This window comes from Monodelphis domestica, chromosome 6 (assembly GCF_027887165.1).
Source record: "Monodelphis domestica isolate mMonDom1 chromosome 6, mMonDom1.pri, whole genome shotgun sequence".
NCBI classification, from domain to species: domain Eukaryota; kingdom Metazoa; phylum Chordata; class Mammalia; order Didelphimorphia; family Didelphidae; genus Monodelphis; species Monodelphis domestica.
The window spans coordinates 28,642,290-28,664,146 of NC_077232.1; the positions used below are offsets into that span (position 1 = coordinate 28,642,290).

General features: G+C 49.3%; 1 protein-coding gene and 1 non-coding gene across 10 annotated transcripts in view; both read right to left on the reverse strand.

Moving 5' to 3' along the window:
• DGKZ (diacylglycerol kinase zeta) overlaps window positions 1-21,857 on the reverse strand; it is a 60,133-nt gene that overhangs the window by 17,237 nt on the left and 21,039 nt on the right. For 2 of the 8 annotated variants that reach the window (XM_056801874.1, XM_056801869.1), the window contains exon 1: window positions 16,306-16,735. The exons of 5 other annotated variants lie outside the window; for them this stretch is intronic. In XM_056801874.1, the coding sequence (XP_056657852.1) occupies window positions 16,306-16,487 (182 nt within the window). In that variant the 5' untranslated portion in view covers window positions 16,488-16,735. Of the gene's footprint in view, window positions 1-16,305; window positions 16,767-21,857 lie in introns of those variants that run through there. One more of the 8 variants, XM_056801873.1, reaches the window with a different exon arrangement.
• On the reverse strand, window positions 565-16,297 carry LOC103094245 (uncharacterized). 2 transcript variants are annotated; one of them, XR_008912731.1, is made up of 3 exons: window positions 9,635-16,296; window positions 8,873-8,959; window positions 565-6,691 (listed from the first exon to the last, which is right to left on the reverse strand). It is a non-coding gene; the product is annotated as an uncharacterized LOC103094245 (transcript). The 2 variants fall into 2 exon arrangements; XR_008912730.1 differs by lacking the exon at window positions 565-6,691 and having other exon boundaries at window positions 8,834-8,959; window positions 9,635-16,297.

Genomic DNA, 21,857 nt, shown 5'->3' on the forward strand with positions numbered 1-21,857 from the left:
ACACACACACACACACACACACAGGCACACACACACACAGGCACACACGGGCACACACAGGCACACACGGGCACACACAGGCACACACGGACACACAGGCACACACGGGCACACACAGGCACACACACAGGCACACACACAGGCACACACACACGGGCACACACGGGCACACACACACACACACAGGCACACACACAGGCACACACGGGCACACACAGGCACACACGGGCACACACAGGCACACACGGACACACAGGCACACACGGGCACACACAGGCACACACGGACACACAGGCACACACGGGCACACACAGGCACACACACACACACACACAGGCACACACACACACACAGGCACACACGGGCACACACAGGCACACACACACACAGGCACACACGGGCACACACAGGCACACACACACACACGCACACACACACACACAGGCACACACACACAGGCACACACACACAGGCACACACGGGCACACACAGGCACACACACACACACGCACACACACGCACAGGCACACACGGGCAGGCACGGGCACACACGGGCACGGGCACACACACACACAGGCACACACGGGCACGGGCACACACACACACAGGCACACACGGGCACACACACACGCACACACACACACACGGGCACACACACACACGGGCACACACACAGGCACACACGGGCACACACAGGCACACACACACACACACGGGCGCACACATACACACACACGTGCGCGCGCACACACACACACACACACACACGCCTCTCCTCCCTGCTCACCCAGCCAAAGGGGCAGATCGACAGACACACACAAACCTCCCCTTCCTCCTCACTCATTCAGTTCTTCCAAAGAAAAGTGTCTTCAGGTCACTCGTGTTCTCGGGCTCCCCGGCCCGCCTCAGCTGCCCCCCAACTCTTGTGCTGGACCCAGATCCAAGACTTCCATGGAAGAGGGGCCCAGGGAGTTTGGGGGAGGCACTGGCAATCCATTTCTCTGCCCTCGGCCCTCCTGCACTGAGCTAATGGGGCTCTCCCAGAGGAGAATCTGCTCTCTCGCCCTCCATGCAGGAGAAGAACAAGGAGGAGGCGACCCCTCAAAGCTGGGCCCACTTCAAGAGAGCTCCCAGCTACAGAGAGCAGATTCTCTCCAGGGCTTTGTGTTCATGCCGGCATCCACTCACGATAAAGGACTCCTCTACCCACACAGATGGGCGCCTTCTCGGCAAGCCAGTCCCTCACGGAGAGGCCGGAGGCCCTGCTCCGGGTCCCATGGCTAGGAGGTATCGGAGGAGGGACTTGAGCCTAATTCAGAAGCTGCTTCCTCAGCTCCCTACCAGGATGCCATTCTCAACAAATGCTCCCTAGGGCCCTGCCTGCTCCTGCCACTCACCCCTTCCCCCAAGTGATGCCAGCAGTTCTTACTTCTGGAAAGTCAGTTAACAAAGTGCTCTTCTCACAACAGCTCTTTTGAGGTAAAGAATGTGAGTTCCTTCTGTACCCATCGTACAGATGAAGGGACTGACATTCAGAGGCTAAATGATTTGCTGAAGGCCACATAGTAAGTAAATGGTAAAGCTTGCACTCAACCTAGCTGCTTCTGCCACAAAGACGGACACCAAGCCAAAGACACCAAGGAACCTGTGGCAGGCAGCGGAGCCCTGGGGCAGCCAACAAGGGTTTCCTGTGAGTCCCATTCTAATGGGAGGATATACAGAATATTAGACAATCTCAGGGGAAGGCAATTTCAGAGGGAAGGCATTAGCAGTTGAGGGGGCTGGGAAAGGCCTCCTTTAGAAAGTGGGATTGAAGCAGACCTGAAGGAAGCCAGGAACTGGAGATGAGGCGCCACGAGACACAAACAGCCAGGAGGCCGGTGGAGCTGAACCAGCTTCGTGCAGAGAAGTGAGGCAGAAGATGGAAAAGGGAGGAAGGAGTCAGGCTAGGAGGGGCTTGAAATGCCAAACAGGGAGGTTCATATTGGATCCAAAAGGTCTCAGGGTGCCACTGAGTTTACAGGGTAAGGGGCTGATACAGTCAGATGAGAACTAGAAAAATCATTTAAGTAGCTAAAAGAATGAGCTGAGAATTTTGTACCTTGAGTCAGGAATATCTAAATCCAGCCTTAGACACTTAGTAGTTGTGTGACTCTGGGCAAGTCACTTAACCACTCTCTCCCTCAGTATATCCCTCTGGAAAAATAACAGCCCCTACTTCCCAGGATTGTTGTGGGGATAAAATGAGACCATATTTGTAAAGCATGTTGCAAACTTTAAAATGCTGTCAAGGGCAGCTAGATGGCTCAGTGGATAGAGCCAGGCCTAGAGATGGAAGTCTTGACAGAAGGTAAGAAATTTTGTAAAATGCTATTATCAATGCTAGCTATTATTAATTAGCAAGAAGTGCTGAGATTGGTAGCTATATGAATAAAGGTAATGTATATGATCAGGGCAGCTGGGTAGCTCAGTGGATTGAGAGCCAGGCCTAGAGATGGGAGGTCCTGGGTTCAAATTTGGCCTCAGCCACTGACCCTGGGCAAGTCACCCCCATTGCCTAGCCCTGACCACTCTTCTGTCTTGGAACTAATACATAGTATTGATTCTAAGACAATAGGTAAGGGCTTAGAAAAAAAAAGTAATGTATGTGAGAGATGGCATAAAGATATGGGGAGTGTAAGGGAGGAGCCGACAATGACCCCAAAGTTTCTAGCCTGAGTGATGCCCTCACCATCCCAGGAAAGCTGGGAAGAGGGGAGGAGGGCAAACTCAAAGATTTCTACTTTGGACATGCTGAGTGCCTGTGGGACGTCTGGTTTGAGATTTCCTGAAGACAGTTGATGTGAAGAGAGGACGTGCTGGCTGTATATCAGAGAGCTGATCATCCATCCCATGGGAGCTATTTCATGTATTACTCCCCTGGCTCTATAGTACTCGGAGACTAACATGAAAATGTCCAAATGGCTTAGGATGGTACTCAAGGCCTCCATGATTTGACCCACCTTCCTTTTCTTCTTTCTTTCTTTTTTTTAAACCCTTACCTTCCATCTTGGAATCAATACTGTGTATTGGCTCCAAGGCAGAAGAGTGGTAAGGGCTAGGCAATGGGGGTCAAGTGACTTGCCCAGGGTCACACAGCTGGGAAGTGTCTGAGGTAAGATTGGAACCTAGGACCTCCCATCTCTAGGACTGGCTCTCAATCCACTGAGCTACCCAGCTGCCCCCCTTTTCTTTTTTTCTGCCCTCCACTTTCTCCCCAAAAGATCTGAACTCACTTGTCCTTCATGTCTTTCCCAACTAGCCCAACGAGTTCAGTCCATGAGATCTGTCCCTCTTCTAAATCCCAGGAGCATGTATTGTTTGCAATTGGACACAATTTTGTTATCTCTCCATATCCCTCCTCTCATTTGGTAACTCTTCGAGGGCAGAGTTTTAGGAAAGACGATGTGACATAAAAAAGAGTTGAGAAACAGGAATGGAAACTGAACCTCTAACATTTATTAATTCTGTGACCATGGGCATGTCATCAAACTTCTGAACCTTATTCTCCTCATTGATTTAAAAAAAAGGAAATAATCATACCACCTGGAGGAAACAACTTACTTCTCAGGCCTAGGGTGAGCTCAACTGAGAAAATGAGACAATGTATATAAAGCCCTGGGCAAATCTTAAAGAGCTCTGTAAATGGCAGCTCTCATTGCTTGTGCACTTCTTACACATCCCACTGACCTTGGTTTTGCTGAAGATCTGCCCAGGTTCTGGTCTAAAATATACAGGACAGGAAACAATTATTAAGCCTGCTGTGTGTTGAATGTTATGCTAGGCTAGGAGATGAGCAGGGCAAGGGGTGGTGGGGAAAAGACATAAAGCTTTGGTAAGAAATATTCCTTCTCTCTAGTTCAGAGAAGGGGCTAGTTAAGACACCAACCCAGAGAGCCTCAATCCGAGCTGTGGAGTTGCTGGTTGAAGGGTTATGACCCCGAGGATGTGACTAGGAGAGAGCTATCCACCAAGGGGTGAATGAGTACAAGGCCCAAGGCAGACACACCCCAACCTTTTCCCATCTCACCCTGCCTCCCTCTCCCCCCACCTTCCACAACAAGATGGCAAACATGGCCAAGGAGCCACCTCGGGGCATGGAAAGAACTCTGATCCTGAGTTGGAAGATCCAATGAGCTAGATGATCTGGAGCAAGTCACTTCACCTCTGAGGCTCAGTTTCCCCATGCATAAAAAGGGATGAAGTATTCTTGGCCCACCAACCTTCTGGGGTTGATGTGAAGAAAGCACTTTGGCCTACAGGCACTTGCGTTATTCCTCTGTCAGGGGAATTTATCTCCCTCCACAATGTTGCTTCAATTTCAACTGAAATTGCTTCAAATTCGATTCTTGGTCGTGGATGTCAGGATGGAGACAGCCTCTTTGGCCCAACTTCCCACCATCCCCTTGCCCTCCAATTTCAAAAGCCAGAGCTCAAAGTACCTTTCTTTTCCTCTCTTAAGTTTACTATAAATCTCTTTGTTTCTCGCTTGCTAGTCTCTGACAGCCTTCAGATAGGTGTGTGTATAGTCAATATATCAGTATTACTCAAACCTACTCTAACGCCCCTTTCCAAGGTCTATTTTAAACAGTCTTTCCTGATTTCTCCTGCTGTTGGTACCTCTACCCCATTCACTGTTGGGGAACTGGGCGGGGAGAACATATCCTATATTCCTAGGAATATGTTTTAAGCCTTTAATAGAATGCAGATTGCTTTTAGCTCTCCAGTCTGGTCTCTGACTATCATTCCACCAAAACCTTGTCTGTTTCTGTCTCTCTCCAAAGTAACTAATTGTGTCTTACCTGCCAATCGAATGGCTTTTTTCTTGACTTCTCTCTAGCCTTTGCCCCTGTTGATCACCATCTTTTCCCTGATGCTCTCTTTCTAGGTTATATGCGATCCCACTGTCTCTTGGATCTCCTCCCCTCTGACTGCTCCTTCTCAATCTTTGCTGACACTTCATCCAGGTCATGCCTGGGTGTTCCACAGGACTCTGACCTGGGCCCTCTTCTCTTCTTCCTCCATATATTTCACTTGGTGATCTCATGAGCTCCCATGGATTCAATGATCATCTCTATGCTGAGGATTGTGAAATCTATTCACCCAGCCCTAACTCCTCTACTGATCCCCAATTTTGCACCTCCAGCTGCCTAGCACACATCTCAAAGTCGAGGTCTTGTAGACATCTTACATCCAACACATTCAGAATCGAATCCATTTTCTTTTTCCACCTAAATACTTCTCCTTCCAAACTTCCCTAATGCTGTCAGGGGCAACCAGCTGTCCAAGTCCCCCAGATTAAGACTCATCCTTGACCCTTCACCCTCCACATCCAATCTGTTGCCAGTGTAGGACCATTTTGGACTCTTCTCAGCCACCCAGAGGTGATACCTCCAAATCCAGTCTGCCAGTGAAGAATTAAGCTGGAAATGAGCTGCCTCAGACACATGGCAAGCTCATTCCACTTCCTTTTGGTCAACATAATACGGAAAGGCTTGTTAGTCCCCGGTTGGCTGCTTCAGCCACACTGGCAGAGTTGCTGGTTAATGAAGAGCAATGATATCCCGATCTCCATCTTCTCCCAGCTTATCCCCTTCACTGCAAGCTGACCTGTTGCCCACCCTCCCCCACTACTCTTGTGTCTGTACCCTGGCTCTTCTCTCCCCAACCTTCTCTGATGTCTACAAGGCTCCCACACCCCATCTGCCAGAAGTCACCTCATTCCCTCCAATTCCTCATTCAGAATTCACCTCCTCCCTTTTTGTACTTTTGCTCATGCTATAGTGGAAATGCTGACATGTGGTCAAGACATCTAAGTTTGGGTTCAGGCTCCAGGGGATCATAAACAAAAATCATTCCACCTATAAAATAGGGGCCATAATCCTTAAGAGAAAGAGCAGAATTAGAAAAAAGTAGTGTCTGTGAAGGACCCCAGCCGGGCCATTCACTTCACTGGTGACCTTGGGTAAGTCACTTTCCTCTTCTAGGCCTCAGTGTCCCTATATAAGAAATGAAGGAGCAGGATGCGGTGATTGATCCCTGACTTAGCCCCTCTTGGCTCTAAATCCAATACTTTCACCCCACTCCCCTCTCCTTCTGCTGCCCCCATAAAGACCCTTCCCTGAGCATCACCTGAAACTCACAATGCTCCTCCCATGCTCCAGAGGTCCAGTCTTTGCAGCCTAGAGCCTAAACTTTGGCCCCACAAAAGGTCCAGGCTGCTCCTGCTGTTCGTTATGGTTAAAGCCTCATCTCCTCCAAGCCAGCTGAAAACATTCAAGGGCACGCAGGTCCAGTGTCCTCCTCCTCCTTTTAACCAGCTCAACCCCGAGAATCCTGCTGTGCACAGAGCATGAGCTTAAGAGATGGCTTCTAGATGTTGGCAGATTAGAATGAGGGGGTAACCAGAGAGGGCCCCACCACCACAGCCCTCCAGTTTTCAAAGCACTTTGCTCATCAGCAGGGTAGGCTGTGGAATTATCAGCATTCCACATTTACAGATGGAAAAACCTCAGAAAAGTGAAGCAACTTCCCTAGAATTACACCCCACAAGTTGTAGGGTAGTGGAACTCAAACCCAGATCTCTGGCTCCAATATTGCCATTCGTTGTCTCTTTCATCAGCACCTTGCTCTCAGCCTCCCTGGAGCTGCCCTAAAAAGAAGCGGGGTGAAGGGGAGGAGAATGCCAGAGAGAGAGGTTACATGTGTGGGGAATGGCCAATGTCTCCATATGTATGGGCTTCAAGCTGCTTTGACACCCAAAAACCCTGAGGGGGAAAAAAAAACTGTTCCTCGGGGAACTCCTTACAAAGGGATATTGGGAGGAGGCAGCAGCAGGGAGGCACCTGGCTGGGCCCCAGGAGCAGAAACCAGCTGGGCCCCTTTCACAACCACCCCCTCATCTGCAAAATGTCATCCAGTGAAGCCTGGGGTGGGAGGGGGGATGGGGAGGGAGGAAAGAGAGTGAAACCCGACTGTTATGTTAACCCAGGAGGTACTGGCATCTGGGTGGCAGGAGCCCAAGGCTCTGAGGAGGCTATTTTTAACTCTGTTGTGATAAGTCATCAGTGTTTGGGGAGGACCTGACTTGGAGCTCTACCTGGCTAAAGACTGAAGCCCATACACAGCCCTGGCCACCCCCCTTTCAGAGAGTCATAAAATATCAGTTGGAAGGGAGCCTGCAGATCAGCTTCTTCATTTTGTAGAAGAAGAGACTGAGGTTAGAGAAAGGCAAGTGACTTATCAAGGTCATTCACATAGTTAATGCTATTTGCTCCTTGTTCTGGGGTCCTTTTTTAGTTCTGATTCTTTGTGACCCCATTTGGGTTTGTTTTTTTTTTTTGCAAAGATACTAAAGTAGTTTACCATTTCCTTCTGCAGCTCATTTTACAGATGAGGAAACGGAGGCAAACAAGGTGAAGTGACTTGCCCAGGGTCACGCAGCTAGTAAGTCTCTGAGGCATTACTTGCTCCTTAAGCAAAAGGTTACAGTACCAGTGAGGTGTTCTGTTCCATGGCCTCCTCCTGGAGCCTCTACTCTGGGCCTGTATGAATAGAACCTTTTGGCACTTTGCTCCCAGATCATCGGAAAATGATGAAAGGTCCTACAGCATCTAGGAGACTAACTGCTTTGAGCCTCCTTCCATTAGTGTCTTATCAAGTGCCAATTGTGCTAGGGTACTAAGCTAGGCACTGGAGATACAGACACGAATCCTGCCTTCTGGGAATGTCTATTCTACTGAAGGGAACAAGGGTAAACAAATAGCAAGTAAACACAGTAATTTTTTGGAGGGAAGGGTACTAACAACCAAGAGGACTTGACTTGAGCTTTTGAAGAAGTGAGGGGGTCTAAGAGGCAGGGGGGAGGAGGGAGTACATTCCAGGAAAGGGGGCAGTTTGTGCAAAGGTATGAAGATGGGAAATGGGATGTCTCATACATAAGAAGAATGGCAGAACATGGAGACTACCTCATCCTTGAAACTACTGTTCTTTCCTAGTATAATATTAATAGGCCTCCCCCTGGTAACTTATGGTCTTTGGACAGACAATCATCTGGGCCAGCTCTTCTATTTTACAAATGAAGAAACCAAGACCTATGGGGTGTGTAGGGGGGTGACTTAGCAGCCTCTGCTTAAACATGCAGATGGGACGACACATACGTGAAAAATGGCATCCAAGGATCACAGTATCTTTGGATTTCGAGGTAGAAGTGACTCAGAAGCCATCTAGTCAAATTATCTTAGAAAAAAGCTCCAACAGAAGCCACTAGACAAATGGTCATGGAGCCTTCCTTCTAGAGGTTTCTACCACTTCCCAAGACAAGCCATTCCACTTGTGAGCAGCTCAAATTGCCCACATCTGCCTCTTTGAGCTTTCTCCCCATCACTCCAATACAACAAGTCTAATATTCTTTTCCCTTGGAAGCAGAATGACAGGCAAGTATCACCTAGAGGATTCTGTATTTGTGTGTTTGGGATTGGGAGGAAAGAACCAACGAACCCCTTTCCCACTCCAGACAGATACATGGGCCTACTACCTGTCCCCCTGGCCTCCTAAACCTCAGAGGCTGCTTTACCAATGGGGGAAATCGGGTAGGCTTATAGATTTCCTTGTCTACTATGCTCACCCCTCGAGGCACCTCACTGATAAGGAAGTGCAGGGAGAGAGAACCTCTCTTCCGAGACCACTGCCCAAATGAGACGAGAGAAAAGGGATAAGAGCTCAATATTGCAAAGGTGGGCTGTTCTGGGCAAAATCCATGAACATACACTACCATAGGGACAACCTTCTGAAGAACTCTTCCAATCCCCCCTTTTATTGAGGTGACACTCACTCTGCCAAGTTAAGCTGGAGAAGGAAGAGGTCATAGAGCAGGTCCTAGAACACTTAGACTTCCTGGCACGTGGAGACGAGATCTGACCTTTGCAAATCAAAAGGGTGTACAGACAGATGACAATTACATATTCATAGCCAGTCACAGTTCTGGGCACAATTTTTATTCCCCCACTCATTTACCTTTACGTAAAAGCTTGGAACACAGGGCAGGCTTCCTCTTGTACCCACCCCCCTCCCCTGCACCCTCTACTTCTGCCAGACTCCCACAGATCTAAGCAAGAGATATGATGGCATAAGAAAGGAAGTGTGGGGGAAGAGAAAAGAGACAGAGGGTGAGAAGACAGGGAGGGAGAGGAGAGAGAAGAGAAGAAGGGGGGAGAGAGAAGAGAGAGAGGACAGGGGGAGAGAGAGAGGACAGGGAGAGGAAGGGGGAGAAGAGCAGAGGTTAGAAGGTGCCAGACTAGGCTAATGCTCTTTGGGAAGCTTGGTGGGAAAAAGAAGGCAGCATGATGTAATAGAAAGAAACAGGCCCAGGGAAACCAGGAAATGAGAGCTCTAGTCCCAGCTTTGCTATTTCCTGTGTGACCTTGGGCACACTCCTAATCTCTCTAGGCCTCCTTTTCCTCCTCATTTGAATGAGGAGTTGGCTTCCCTCTCCCAGCACTCGCCAGCCACTCAAGTGTTTAAAGTCCCTTCCAGAGCTTCAAGGGTCAGATCAAGGGCCCCTAACCCATCACAAGTCTATAAGTTCTAGCCTTACTTCCTCTAGTAGAATCCAAACTCTCTGAGGCCAGGGCTTCTCTTGCATCTTTGGTGCTTCGAATAGTGCTGGCATACAGTATGGGCTTACCAACCACTTCAATCGATATGCTAACAACAAACAAGAGGATTATTTGGGAAACTGATCTTTTCAAACTAGTTCATTTAAAAAGACAGTTCACACCCCTCTGCCCTTCTGAATCCCTAACTGATTCTGAATGTCTCTAATTCCCTGGGGTGGCCTGGTTCTGACCGGCTCTTTTTGTGAGGGTTCTAGGGTTCAGAAAAGAGGCTGAGGCAAGTCACTTTAAATGAGTTAGCCTAACAGCAGTTCTGACCCACATCCCTCTGTAGAAGAAATGCTACTGACCATTTCCTGAACTCATCAGCCCCAGGAACCAGCTGAAGGAGGAAGAGGAGAGGGAGCCTGGATGGTGCATCTCAGGATCTTATGGGGCCAATGCTGCCCCCTTGTGCCTTCCTGGCATTGAGCACGGCAGGCAGCCTACCCCAGAGCTCCAGCCATTGCTTTCCTAGAAATTTCCTGTGGTCACTGCCATGGCTCCTCCTCTGGGATGAGGCTGGAGCCCTGGGGAGACAGCGGGCCAGGTGTGCCTGAACGTTCTGCTGAGTGAGGTGGACCGTCGAGAAATCAGCCTGCCCATCTCTGTGCCTAAGTGACTCCTGATCTCCACACTGTGGGCACTCTCTGCACTGGCAGATTGCAACTCTCTGTGATTTCCCTGTATCCAGCCTGGTGATGAGCTAAGTAGGACCAAACGCTGGCACATTCACCTCTGTGCCTGTGCCTCCCAGAGAGCATTCTAGGCTTAAGGGAAAGATAAGCTCTGCCAATCACCAGATAAAAGTCCCCAAAGTATACACGGTATGAAGGGAACACTGGAGCTGCAGTGAGGAAGACTTGAATTCAAATCCAGCCTCAGATACTTTAAGAGCTGTGGGGCCCTGAGCAAGTCACCTAAATTCTGGGCCTCAGTTTTCTTCTCTGTACAATGGAGATGGTCAATAGCATCTACCTTGCAGGGCTGATGTGAGGCCACATGACATTTAGAAAGCACTTGGCACTACATAAATACCAGCTATTGTGCTGTTGCAACTCACACGCCTCCTCTCACTCTTCCTTGGGCTTTGGGGAGCCTCAGGAGAGGTAGCTGTCTGCACATCTGTTTCATCACGGTTTCACCACTGACCGATGGGGCAGTGACAACTCCAAAGTCCTCTGAATGGAGGGACCTGGGCGCCAAAAGGAGATTCTCAGAGATGGCTGCTAATCTGGCTGCCCCATGTGTTGATCTCAGTAATGTTCTCTAGCTCCATCACCTCATAAAGTTGCTACTCATTCAATGTCCTCCCTCCCTCCTTCCTGCAGGGCTCAGCAGCTCTTAAGCTCATTCCTCACTGGGTAGGAACACCTCAAAGAGCTGAGGGCTTGGGGTTCCGCTGGCATCCTCTGATGCAAGGACCAAGGTCCCAGATCAACCTCTGGAGGACTCTAAGGTCTACGAAGCCCTTTCTAGTCACTATACCATGTCAGATTCCCTCCTCCATGTAAAGGCTGTGGGAATGGGTCAGCAGGGTACAATCATGGTGAAAATTGAAATAACCAGGACCCACATTTCTGTGCTTTGTCCTGGTCAGGGGAACCTGGTAAGGCAGGTAGCATGCATTTTATCATTTAGGCTTTCCAGATGAAGAAAACTCTGGGTCCAAATTGAAGCTACTTGCCAAGAGTCATAGAGCTAATAAATATGGATTTGTATAATAAATATGGATTTGGGGTCCCAGCCCCCCAATCGAAGGCCCTGGGCCAAGAGACCTGGATTCCAGGTCCAATTCAGTGACCCTTTCTTACTCTGGGCTTGTTTCCTCATCAACAAAATGAGCCTCTAAGTTAGCCTCTCAGGTTCCTTCCACCTCCAAAATGTGCTGCTGTAAGATGACAGGAGACATCTAGAGTCAGGGATGCTGCTAGGATGACCCCCATTGCCCTTCCTTCCTTTTCTAACCAACCCAGAGTTCTTAGGACCACAGGATGGCAGCCTGGCCAGGCCAACAGCCTTCTAAAACAGCTGCTACAGATGTCTTCTCTCCCCTCCTGGCTTCTTTTCCTTGTGAGTTCAGCTTAATGAGGATCCAAGGGCTCATTTACAGGGTCAGAAGCTTGAGAGCAGGATACTAGAGTTCACCTGGCCCAAGCCTTACAGGGTGGGTAAGGGCCAAGATCACACAGGCGGATAAGGAGAGAGCCAGGCCTTAAACCCAGCTTCTCTCACTCCCAAATCCAGATTTTTCTACATTGTAGCCTCAGAGCCTGGCACCCTGGGCCCCCCCAATAAAAAAGGAAAGGCAGAGGCAAAGGGAACAAGCATTTATATATAGTACCTAGGATGGGCCAGGAACTCTGTGCTAAGAACTTTATAAGCATTATCTCATTTGAGATAATAATAAATAAGGTTTCTCTCCTCCAGCTTCTGAAACAGCCTTTGCAGAGAGCAGGTCACTCAGGTAGCTAGAGTATAGCTCTCTGCCTCCCTCATTGCTACCCACTAGCACAACTACCTCCTATTGGGAAGCCACCCCACCTGGGATCCCCAAATATCTCAGTACCAGCACTATACCCAGCCCAAAGCAGGCCCGGTTAATGGAGAGTCCAATGCCTTCATTTGCCAGATAAGGAAACCAGGGCCAGAGAGATAAAGTAACTTACTCAGTCACAGCTAGAAAGGGCCCAGAACCAGACCTCTAACCCAGAGCTTGAGACACCAAGTCCAAGCAGTACACTTCCCATGACCCCACGGCTGCCTTCTGGTGGCTGACTGAGTCACTACTTCTGAGATCCAAGATCATTCTGTTGGCCAACCGCTTTCAGCACTAAGGGGATGAGGCTAGCACCAAAGAAGCTAAAAGGTGCAGTCCTTGCCCCCCCCCCCCCTTTATATTTGGGGACATAACTGAGAGCTGAGGAAGAGGCTCTAACAGACAGCCGGGCTCCCAGGATATCAATTAGTGTCTCCTAGTCTAGGTTGGCAATTCGTGATGCCCCAGGGCCTAAAACCAGCTAATCCACAGGCAGCCTGACCTTCAGAGGCTTCGGAGACAAGGCCAAAGAATGGGAAAACGGTAACTGCCAACGCAGGTCAGGCGATACACAGGCTGAGGCGCTGGCAGGCGTCAAGGGTCTAGACCATACCTGCCTGAGCAAACACTAAGAGCAGCACGTGAAGGTCCAGGGAAGCAGCCTTCAAGAAGACAAGGCCCAAGCTCCTCCCCTAGTCAGTCGTTACCAGCTGGAAGTGTGGGATGGGGAAGGGGACAGACGGAGGGCCAGGCTGCCAGGTAGAGACTGGGAACCCTCCCATCAAGATGAGGATGATGTCAGCTGGGGGCACAGAAGTGGTCTGCAAGGGGAAACAGGGGGTAACAACTCAGAATACCCAAGAGTCTGGTGGGCCCCCAGCCTGGCAGCACGGTAAACGTGTCTGATGTGGAGTCTGAGGGCCTGGATTTGGAGTTGGACTCTGCCACCTTTTATCTGTGACCTTGGGCAAGCCACTCAGTTTGGGGACTTTGATCATCTGTTGGTGTGAGGAAGTTTGGTTTCAGCAGAAAGAGGGCTGAGCTTGGAATCAGAAGAGATCCCAGGTGCGAAAGCTGTCTCTGAGGCTTCCTGACAACTGAGGAAATGACTTAATTTCTCCTAGCCTAGGTTCCTTCATCTGTAAACTAAAGCTATCACTAATGTCTTATTGTAGGCTCAAATGAGAATGCATGTAAGTCCTTTAAAGCCTCCAGGCACTGCACATCAGCTATTTCTATTCTTTCACCTCTAAAAGCTCTGAGCCTATGACAACTCTCTCAACTCGCTCAGTCCCACCCTCTTCCTCACTTGCATTAATTACGCTATTCTCTACTTATAGTGGATCCTAGAAGTCGAGAGTCAGGACTCAGTGCTGCCAGAGTCAGCGAGAGCCAGAGAACCAGGAGGCTGATGGATTGCGGTCCTAGAGCTGTTCGCCCTATTTTCTGTCATCTAGGATAGAAGGGAGTCAGAAGCAATAAGGATAATCATTAAGGATGACACAGTCTAGTCTCAGTTATCCCAACCCAACTGGATATTCCCCAAACTGAATCAGCAAGCAAAACTAGGAGATGCCAGAGGACATTGGGAAAACTAAGGCTTGGTGAGAAAGAGGGAGCATGTCTGGCCAAGCTGGCACAGGATAACAGGCACCACCACCACAGAGTACCTCCTCCCTCCCTCTGGCTCCTGTCATTCCCCATGCTTGGGTATCTGCCTTTCTCCCCGGGTACCTATTTCTTTGTCCATCTATACAAGGGAGAGCCTCATGCTCATCCTGTGTGGCGGCACCTTTGGTACACAGGAGAGCGGCCACTCTCAACAGATGTAGCCCCTCTCCCAGAGGCTGGTGCAGACTGGGGGCAGATTCAGTTCCATAACGAGATAGAGTGCTGAAAGGGGGAAAGGGCCCCCTAGAAATCACACACCACTAAAACCTCTGCCCCCCCCCCAGCCCCTGATTTGGATTAATAATGGTACATCAGTGGTCCATGTTTGAGTCCCTGAGACAGGGCAAGGGGGCTTTGGGGGTAGTTTCAGTTTTGGCATACAGCCAGTGCAGGGTTAGTGGTGAGCAGCCCAATTAGACTCACTCTCAGCCGATCCCAGATGTGGGGTGTCTTTTCCCAGCATAAGACAGTAGATTACTGGGGGGTAAAGTCTGCTCAAATAGGGGTCAAAGCAAGAGTTCATAAGGAAAGGCAGGGCTTTGGCCAAGCTATCCTTGGGCAGAGACCAGTGATCAGGCTTTATACTTCACAGCCTCCAGTGAAAGGCAGGGGGCCAGTAGTTTCCTTATGGGTACCAGAGAGGCTTGGTATCTCCCTTCTCCTACCTTAAAGCAACAAGCAATGCCTGGGTGGCCCTGAGGCTCTGGGCCAATACAAGCCACTACCCTGTCACCTTTTAAGCTCCTCCCCATCCCCAGCCTGCCCTGATTCTCATATCCAAGGTCCACTCACGGCCCAGGCACTGGTGTGATAACCAAGGCTCAGGAGACAAAATGGAGCAAACAGCAGAAGGACCCTGAGTGGGCATGTGCTCTTCTCAGTTTGAACATCAGACTGCACAATCCAGAGAGCTAAGGCCAGTGGATGTTGTTTCTCCCGTAGGACTGGGATGGGACAAGAGAATGGATGACAGGAAAACAAGCAACTCCAGACTGGCCTCCTAGGAGTGTTATCACCTGCTGAAGCACCTCTGCCTCATTCCTGGACAGGAAGACTAGTGGGGACTACATCCTTTCCCCTACCCCCCCCCCCCCAAACCAAAACAAGTCAAATTCTGCAATAAACACCAACGAATCTGGACAAAAGAAATTTGAAGGTCTACTACTGAAGTCTGGAGGCTTAAGTGAGATAGTGCCATCAGCTACACAGCTTAAGGTATGGGGGAATTCTGCCCAGAGGGAGCTCCAGAGATGGATGGGAGGAATGAGGCAGAGATGAAAAGAAAAGGTTGACCATCCAAAAAGTGCCGCAGGATAGGAGTCAGCAGTGATGTTGTCAAGGGAGGGCATGAGGGAAAGTGATGACAATGAACAGAGGAAGCCATGAGGATGGGGGGGGGGGGGGGAGAGGTGGCCAGGACCAGAAGGTGCCATGAAGATAGGACAAAGGCCAGATGATTCCTGAGAGATACAGGCAGGAGAGGATCAGGGCAGAAGGGTGCCAAGGAGATGTGGGCAGAAGGTAAGAGTGAACAGAGAAAGCCAGAAGGATGGGGGCAGAAGGTGTAAACGACCAGAGAATATCTTCAGAATTAAAGTAGGTGACAACAACAAGAGGATGCCAGAGGGACGGGGGCAGGAGATGACAATGATCAGAGGATGATAGGGACACAGGGACTGGAGGTAATAATGGCCAGAAGATGCCAGGGGCATGGAGGCAGGAGGTGAAAATGACCAGAGGATGTGGGCAGAAGGTGACAACAACCAGAGGACGCCAGAGAGACGGGGACAGGAGATGACAATGCCAAGAGGGTGGTGGCAAGTGGTGACAACTATTAGATAAAGACAGGGATATGGGGAGAGGAGGTAACAACGACCAGAAGATGCCCTGGGAATGGAGGCAGGTGACAACCAGTGGATGCTACAGATGTGGAGGCAGAAGGGGACAACGACCAGGGGATGCCAGGGATACGGAGGCAGGAAATTACAGTATCCAAAGGATGCCAGGGGATGGGGGCAGGTGACAACAACCAGAGGGTGCCAGAGAGATGGGGACAGGAGTTGACAATAACCAGGGGATACCAGGAGGATGGAGGCAGGTGACAACTAGAGAATGCCACAACACATAGAAGCAGGAGGGGACAATGACCAGAGAAATGCTGGGGACATGGAGACAGGAGGTGACAACCAGAAGATGCCAGGGGGATGGAAACAGGAGGTGAAAACGTGCAGAGGATGCCAGGGACACGGGGGGGGGGGGCAGGTTGGGGCAGCAGAGGATGGGTAGGGTTACCCCGGCCGGTGGTTGCCATGGGGACGAGGTTGTCATAGGGACGGGTGGGGAGAAGCCCTGGGGGGTTGCCATGGGGACGGCGGCTGGTCCGGCGCTCCCTCCCTCGCTCACCTGTGGCCGAAGAGCCGCAGCCCAGGGAAGCGCCTCTTGCTGAGGCGCCGCGGCGCCTTGTCGGGCTCGGGGCCGCGGGCCCCCTCCGAGCCGCTGGACGAGGCCGAGGCCGAGGCCGAGTCCGAGCCGCTGCTCCGGGCCTCGGCTCCCGCTCCGGATCCACAGCTGTCTGGGGGCTCCATGCGGCCCTAGCCCCGGGCGGCGCGGGGCCGGCGGGAGACGCCCATGGCGGGCCGGCTGCGGCTCAGGACTCCGCCGCCGCCGGGGCCATCGGGGCTCGGGGACTCTGTCCGCCGGAGCCGCACGAGCAGCACCACCTCCGCCCGGGCTCCAGGAAGTGCCACCGGGGGCGGAGGGAGCGAATGAGCGACAGCGAGAGGGAGAGCGAGGAGGAGGCTGCGCGCAGGACCCCGCCGAGCTGCCCGCGCCGCTGCCTGCGCCCAGCGCCCCGCCCCGAGCCCGCCCCGAGCCCCGCCCAAGCCCCTCCCGTCAGAGCCTGGATCCGCCCCCCGCCCCGCCCCCACACTGAGCCTCCGCTCCACCCTCCGGAGCCTGACTCCGCCCCCGCACCGTCCGCTGCTCCCTCTGCCGGCCTCTAGTAGCACCGCAGCAGCCCTACCAGCCTCTAGCAGGGCCGCATGGGGGCGCCCTCCTCCCGGAGGCTGCGATGGCCCCACGCTGTCCCCATTACACAGATACCCTACTGCATGGTTGCTACTCCTCCCTGTACACTCCCCCTCGCCCCAGGTCCCCTCATTCCACACAAAGAATTCCTGCCCAGCATCTCCTGCCTTGTACAGCAGACCTTGGCTGACCCCTAGTGGTGAGCAGGGGCTGTCACCATTGCCTCTATCCAGGCTGTCTACATCGCTAGTGTCATGTACCCCCTCTCCCAAGAGCCGGCAGGAAATGTTTCCTTTTGGGCTCTGTGTCCCATGTGCCTACCGTGAGGATGGATTTAGAGCTGAAAGTCACCTTGGAGGCCAAGGAGGCCAACCCCCTCATGTTACAAACAAGGAACCTAAATCAGGATTCGAACCCAGAGCTTCCAAATATAAGGAGTGGGGCTCTGATCCATTTACTGCCTGGTTGCCTCAATCAATGAACATTTATTAAATGTTTACTGGACAAGCAAGGTGGCAAAGTAGTTGGAATCCTGGACCTGAGGTCTGGAAGCCTCCTCTTCCTGAGTTCAAATCCAGCCTCAAACAAGCCTCAGTCTCCTCAGCTGTAAAATGAGCTGGAGAAGAAAATGACCAACCACTCCAGAATCTCTGCCAAGAAAACCCCTCAGACACAACTGCCCTCAAGCAAAAAAAGATTGGTAAAAAAAATCATAGTATCCGGGCTTTAGAATTCTTCTGTCTATTCATACCCCTTCATTTTACAGATGAGAAAATGGGCATTGGGGACCTTGAGCATCCTGTTCAGGCAGCAGAGTTGAGATTCAAACCCAGATCCTTGGGTTCTAAATCTAGCCTTTTTCTCCCTCTCTCAACACTGGTTTCTTAATAAATACATACCGAGAGCTGGGGATGCCCTATTGCCTAAAAAGGTGAACTTCTTCCCCTTGGGATATAAAAACAAGCGGAGCTCAGTTATTATTTGAACCCTCTCCTTAAGATTTTCAGACCAAAATGCAATAAACAGGTTAGGGGATTTCTCCCTCCTCCCCACAGGGGCGGAACTTGGTGCAGATGCCAAGGTACCCACCTCAGGTGGGATGCCCAGCTAGTCTGGGAGGGGAATCCATTGCTTGATCTCTCAAGCTCCTAGCTGTTTTCTGCCTTTGTCTCCTTTTCTAAGTACATTTCAGAGAGAAGAATTCATGTCAATGGTCTTTCCATGAATGTTCCAGAGCTCCCAAGAGAGGGAGAATTCCAGAATTCCACAGTCTTGAAGAAGGAAGAGCATTACCCTAAGCAAAAGATCTGAGGCTGATGGGGTGAGAAGGAGGGATGGAAGAGGGAAGAGATCTGGACTTTGTCACCTCGCCGTTGTCTGGAATTCCATGGATGGGGCAAATCCAGGGGAATGGGAAGCATTTGGTCACGCAATTCCAGCGGGCTTCTTGGAGGAAATCTAAAGGTTTTATGTTTCTGGGTTCGATCACGGACTCCCGGGCATTCTTCTGCATCGTCGTAGACATTTTTCATAATGGGGGAAATAAAAGTGGTTCCACATAGTGCATGGCGTATCTGAAGGCGTTGGAGAATCAGTTACCTACTTGTAGGGAAACCTAGCCAGGAGCCAAATCTAAGCTTTGTTTTAGACATTTCTGGTGGAGGCATGAGCCGGGGAGAGAAACTGACCCTTCAAGGTCTCAGAATCCATTCAAGTGAGCCCCATGTCCTCGGGGTGCTAAAGGGACAGGGGCGAAAGGGAGACACAATGAGGGGCCAACCAACACCCACAGCGGCTTCTCAGCCATACAGACAAGTCACAACAGAGACCTGACACTCATAACCCCACTGTCCCTTGCACAAATTCCTGCACATGGACCCTTCTTCACCTTCTAGCCTCCGTGTTCACACAAATACCTGCTTGGAAGTGGGCTTGGTGGACATTCAGGAGGGCTAATCATTTCACAAAACAACGAAAAACTGTTTCAGGGTGTTATTCAAGATGGTAGAGCTTTTGCCCAACCATCTTGAGAAACAATCTGGACTTGAACACAAAATGCTTCATGCCCTTTAAGTCTGTGAAGTGAGTTTGTACCCAAAGAAGAATCCAAAGAAATAGGAAAAGAACTGAAGAAAGTAATAAAGAAAGCAGAAACAGATTATACGAACAATTATGTTTACCCAATTTCTCTCAACCTACTTTTCCATCTGTAAATTGGGAATAATAATGCCATCTACTTCTCAGGATGGGGCAGCTAGTTGGTGCAGGGGATAGAGCACCAGATCTGCGGTCCAGAAGACTCATTTTATGAGCTTACTAGCTGTGTGATCTTGAGCAAGTCATCTAACCTTGTTTGCCTCAGTTTCCTCATCTGTAAAATGAGCTGGAGGAGGAAATGGCAAACTAGCCATGTGACCCTAGGCCCTAGTCAATTAACCCCATTTACCTCAGTTTCCTCATCTATAAAATGAGCTGGAGAATTAAATGGCAAACTACTCCAGGGAAATGGGGTCATGAAGAGTTGGACACGACTGAAGACAATCAAAGAACAATAACCATCTCTCGGTGGAGTTGTAGTTGTAAGGATTAAATGAGATAATATTTGTCCAACACCAAATAAATGTTAGCTCTTATCTGTGCTAGATTTACAATGACAATTTACAAGATGGTAGATTACAATACTAGCGTTGGAACTTCCTCACTTTCACATCATGAAATTCCTTTCCAAGAGCACCAATGAATCCACCCAGAGCTCCACTCTGCAAGGAAGGGCCTTCTTCTCATTGTGTGGGGACTGCTGGATCAGCCTCACTGAGTATCCCTTCCTTTTCTCTTGCAACATTCCTAGTTTCTCCTTGGATGAAGAGTGGCTATGGTTGAGACCAGGTCATTCACTTGGTTTGAGAGAATTCCAGGAGCATTTCCAGATCAGGCTGCCACTAAGCCGCCATCTTGGCTCTGATCTCTAGGTCATACCCTTGGATGAACAATCCATAGAGTTGATCCTTCAAGACCTATTATTTAGCTGAAGAAATGGTTCCTGGGGAGTGAACTAGGCTCAGAATGGAAGAGGACCAAAGGCTAGATTTGGGGAACTGGGCAGCATTTTCAAAAGCCTCAAGTCTCACCCTGAAACAAGATCCCAACCTTCTCATCTCAATGCGCTTCTGGCTTCCATGAAGTCCTATTCTACTTCCTCCTTAGAAACAATCATTTTGTTAACAAAAGTAGATGGGGGACTCCTTCCTTTCTTTCTTTCTCTCTTTCTCTTCTTAAATTTTTATTAAAAACCTTGACCTTCCATCCTGGAATCAATTCTGTATATTGGTTCCAAGGCAGAAGAGCGATAAGGGCTAGGCAGTGGGGGTTAAGTGACTTGCCCAGGGTCAAACAGCTAGGAAATCTCTGAGGTCAAAATTGAAACCAGGATCTGGCTCTCTATCCACTGAGCCAACTAGATGCCTCTGGATCATATTTATATCATACTGTTTGTGAAAAGCACTTACAGAAAGTCCAAAATGAAAATAATGGTCATTTGTGTGCCACAATCTGAGGCAGGGGATGAAGATATACTGGCCTTCTAAAAAGAATCAGTGACCTCCTTCAATTTAATGCAAGCATCCTTTAATACTTGGTAACATTATGGAATTTATTTATTATTTTGTTGGTTATCTAGACTAAAGAGATTATTAATAATGAAGATCAAACATATACACATAGGTTTGTTGTTTTCTATAGTCTGGTTGTTAAACATTTTCTGGCACACTTACAATAAACATTGCTTGAGTTCAATAGGAATTCAGTAGAAGACCTGGGTAATGAAGTCATGTTCAGACTGGAGGTTAATAATAAAAATAATAATAACCAGCATTTAGATAGCCCTTTATGTTTTATAAAATGATTTATCCCCATTGTCTCCTTTGAGTTTCACACCCCCCTTGGGCATAGGGAAGAGTGAAAAATATGCTAAAAAAAGATTTCAGAAATAGGAAACAACATAAGCATAAAGCTTATGGATAATACAAAAGTGTTCCACCTAGGTAATTTTCTTTAAGCAAAGAGTTAGGGATCGTGGAGAGCAAAAAAATAGCACCCCAAAAATCAGCTCTACTATTTTAACAAACAAGAAACAACTGGTTACTAATGTGGATAGTATTTCTGAATCTGCTGTCTACACATAGTCAGACACCAGCTTATTAAAGCAAATGTTAAAATCAATTAGTAGAAAGAACAAAAATAAGAAAAGATGGCAAAGTGTCATAGAAAACTCCAACCTAACCTATTTAAATTAGCTATTAACAAAAAATGGGAAATAGATAAAAGAACAGATTCTGACAGTGACCATCCTGGTTTCCTAAATAAATTTAACTGTTATAAATCTGTCACCATAATTAGGTGACCAAAAGAGGTTAGAATTTGTCCCAACCAGCAAACTCTTCTTGCTAAGTATAGTGATGGGGCAACCAAAGGTAATAGTTCAGAATATAAATTGTCATAAAATCCTATGATGGTGGAGGATTATGAGTAGTATCAATTCATTAAACAGAAGCAATGGAGAGAAAACAAGTTTACAGAAAGCTTGGCAAGAGATCAAATTGTCCTAAGGGAACTGAGGATAAAACCGGAAGGAAATACAAGGAACAGTCAAAAATAGAAACAATCCATGAAGATTTCTAAAGCAAACATTTTTTTCCCCTCAGTGACAGTGGGGATGTTGCATGTTTACTCAATCCGCTCCCCAGTTTGCTGCATTAGGATCCAGTGCTCAGAAATGATCCAAAAGAAAACAAAGGTGAGACACCCCCCCCCCCCTTGAGGTTGCGATACAAAGAGGTGGTTCATACTGGAGGCAACACAACTTTGAGGACACTAAAGGCGCAGTTCTCTAGATAGCTGAAAGAGGAGAGAGGAACAAACACTATATGCTG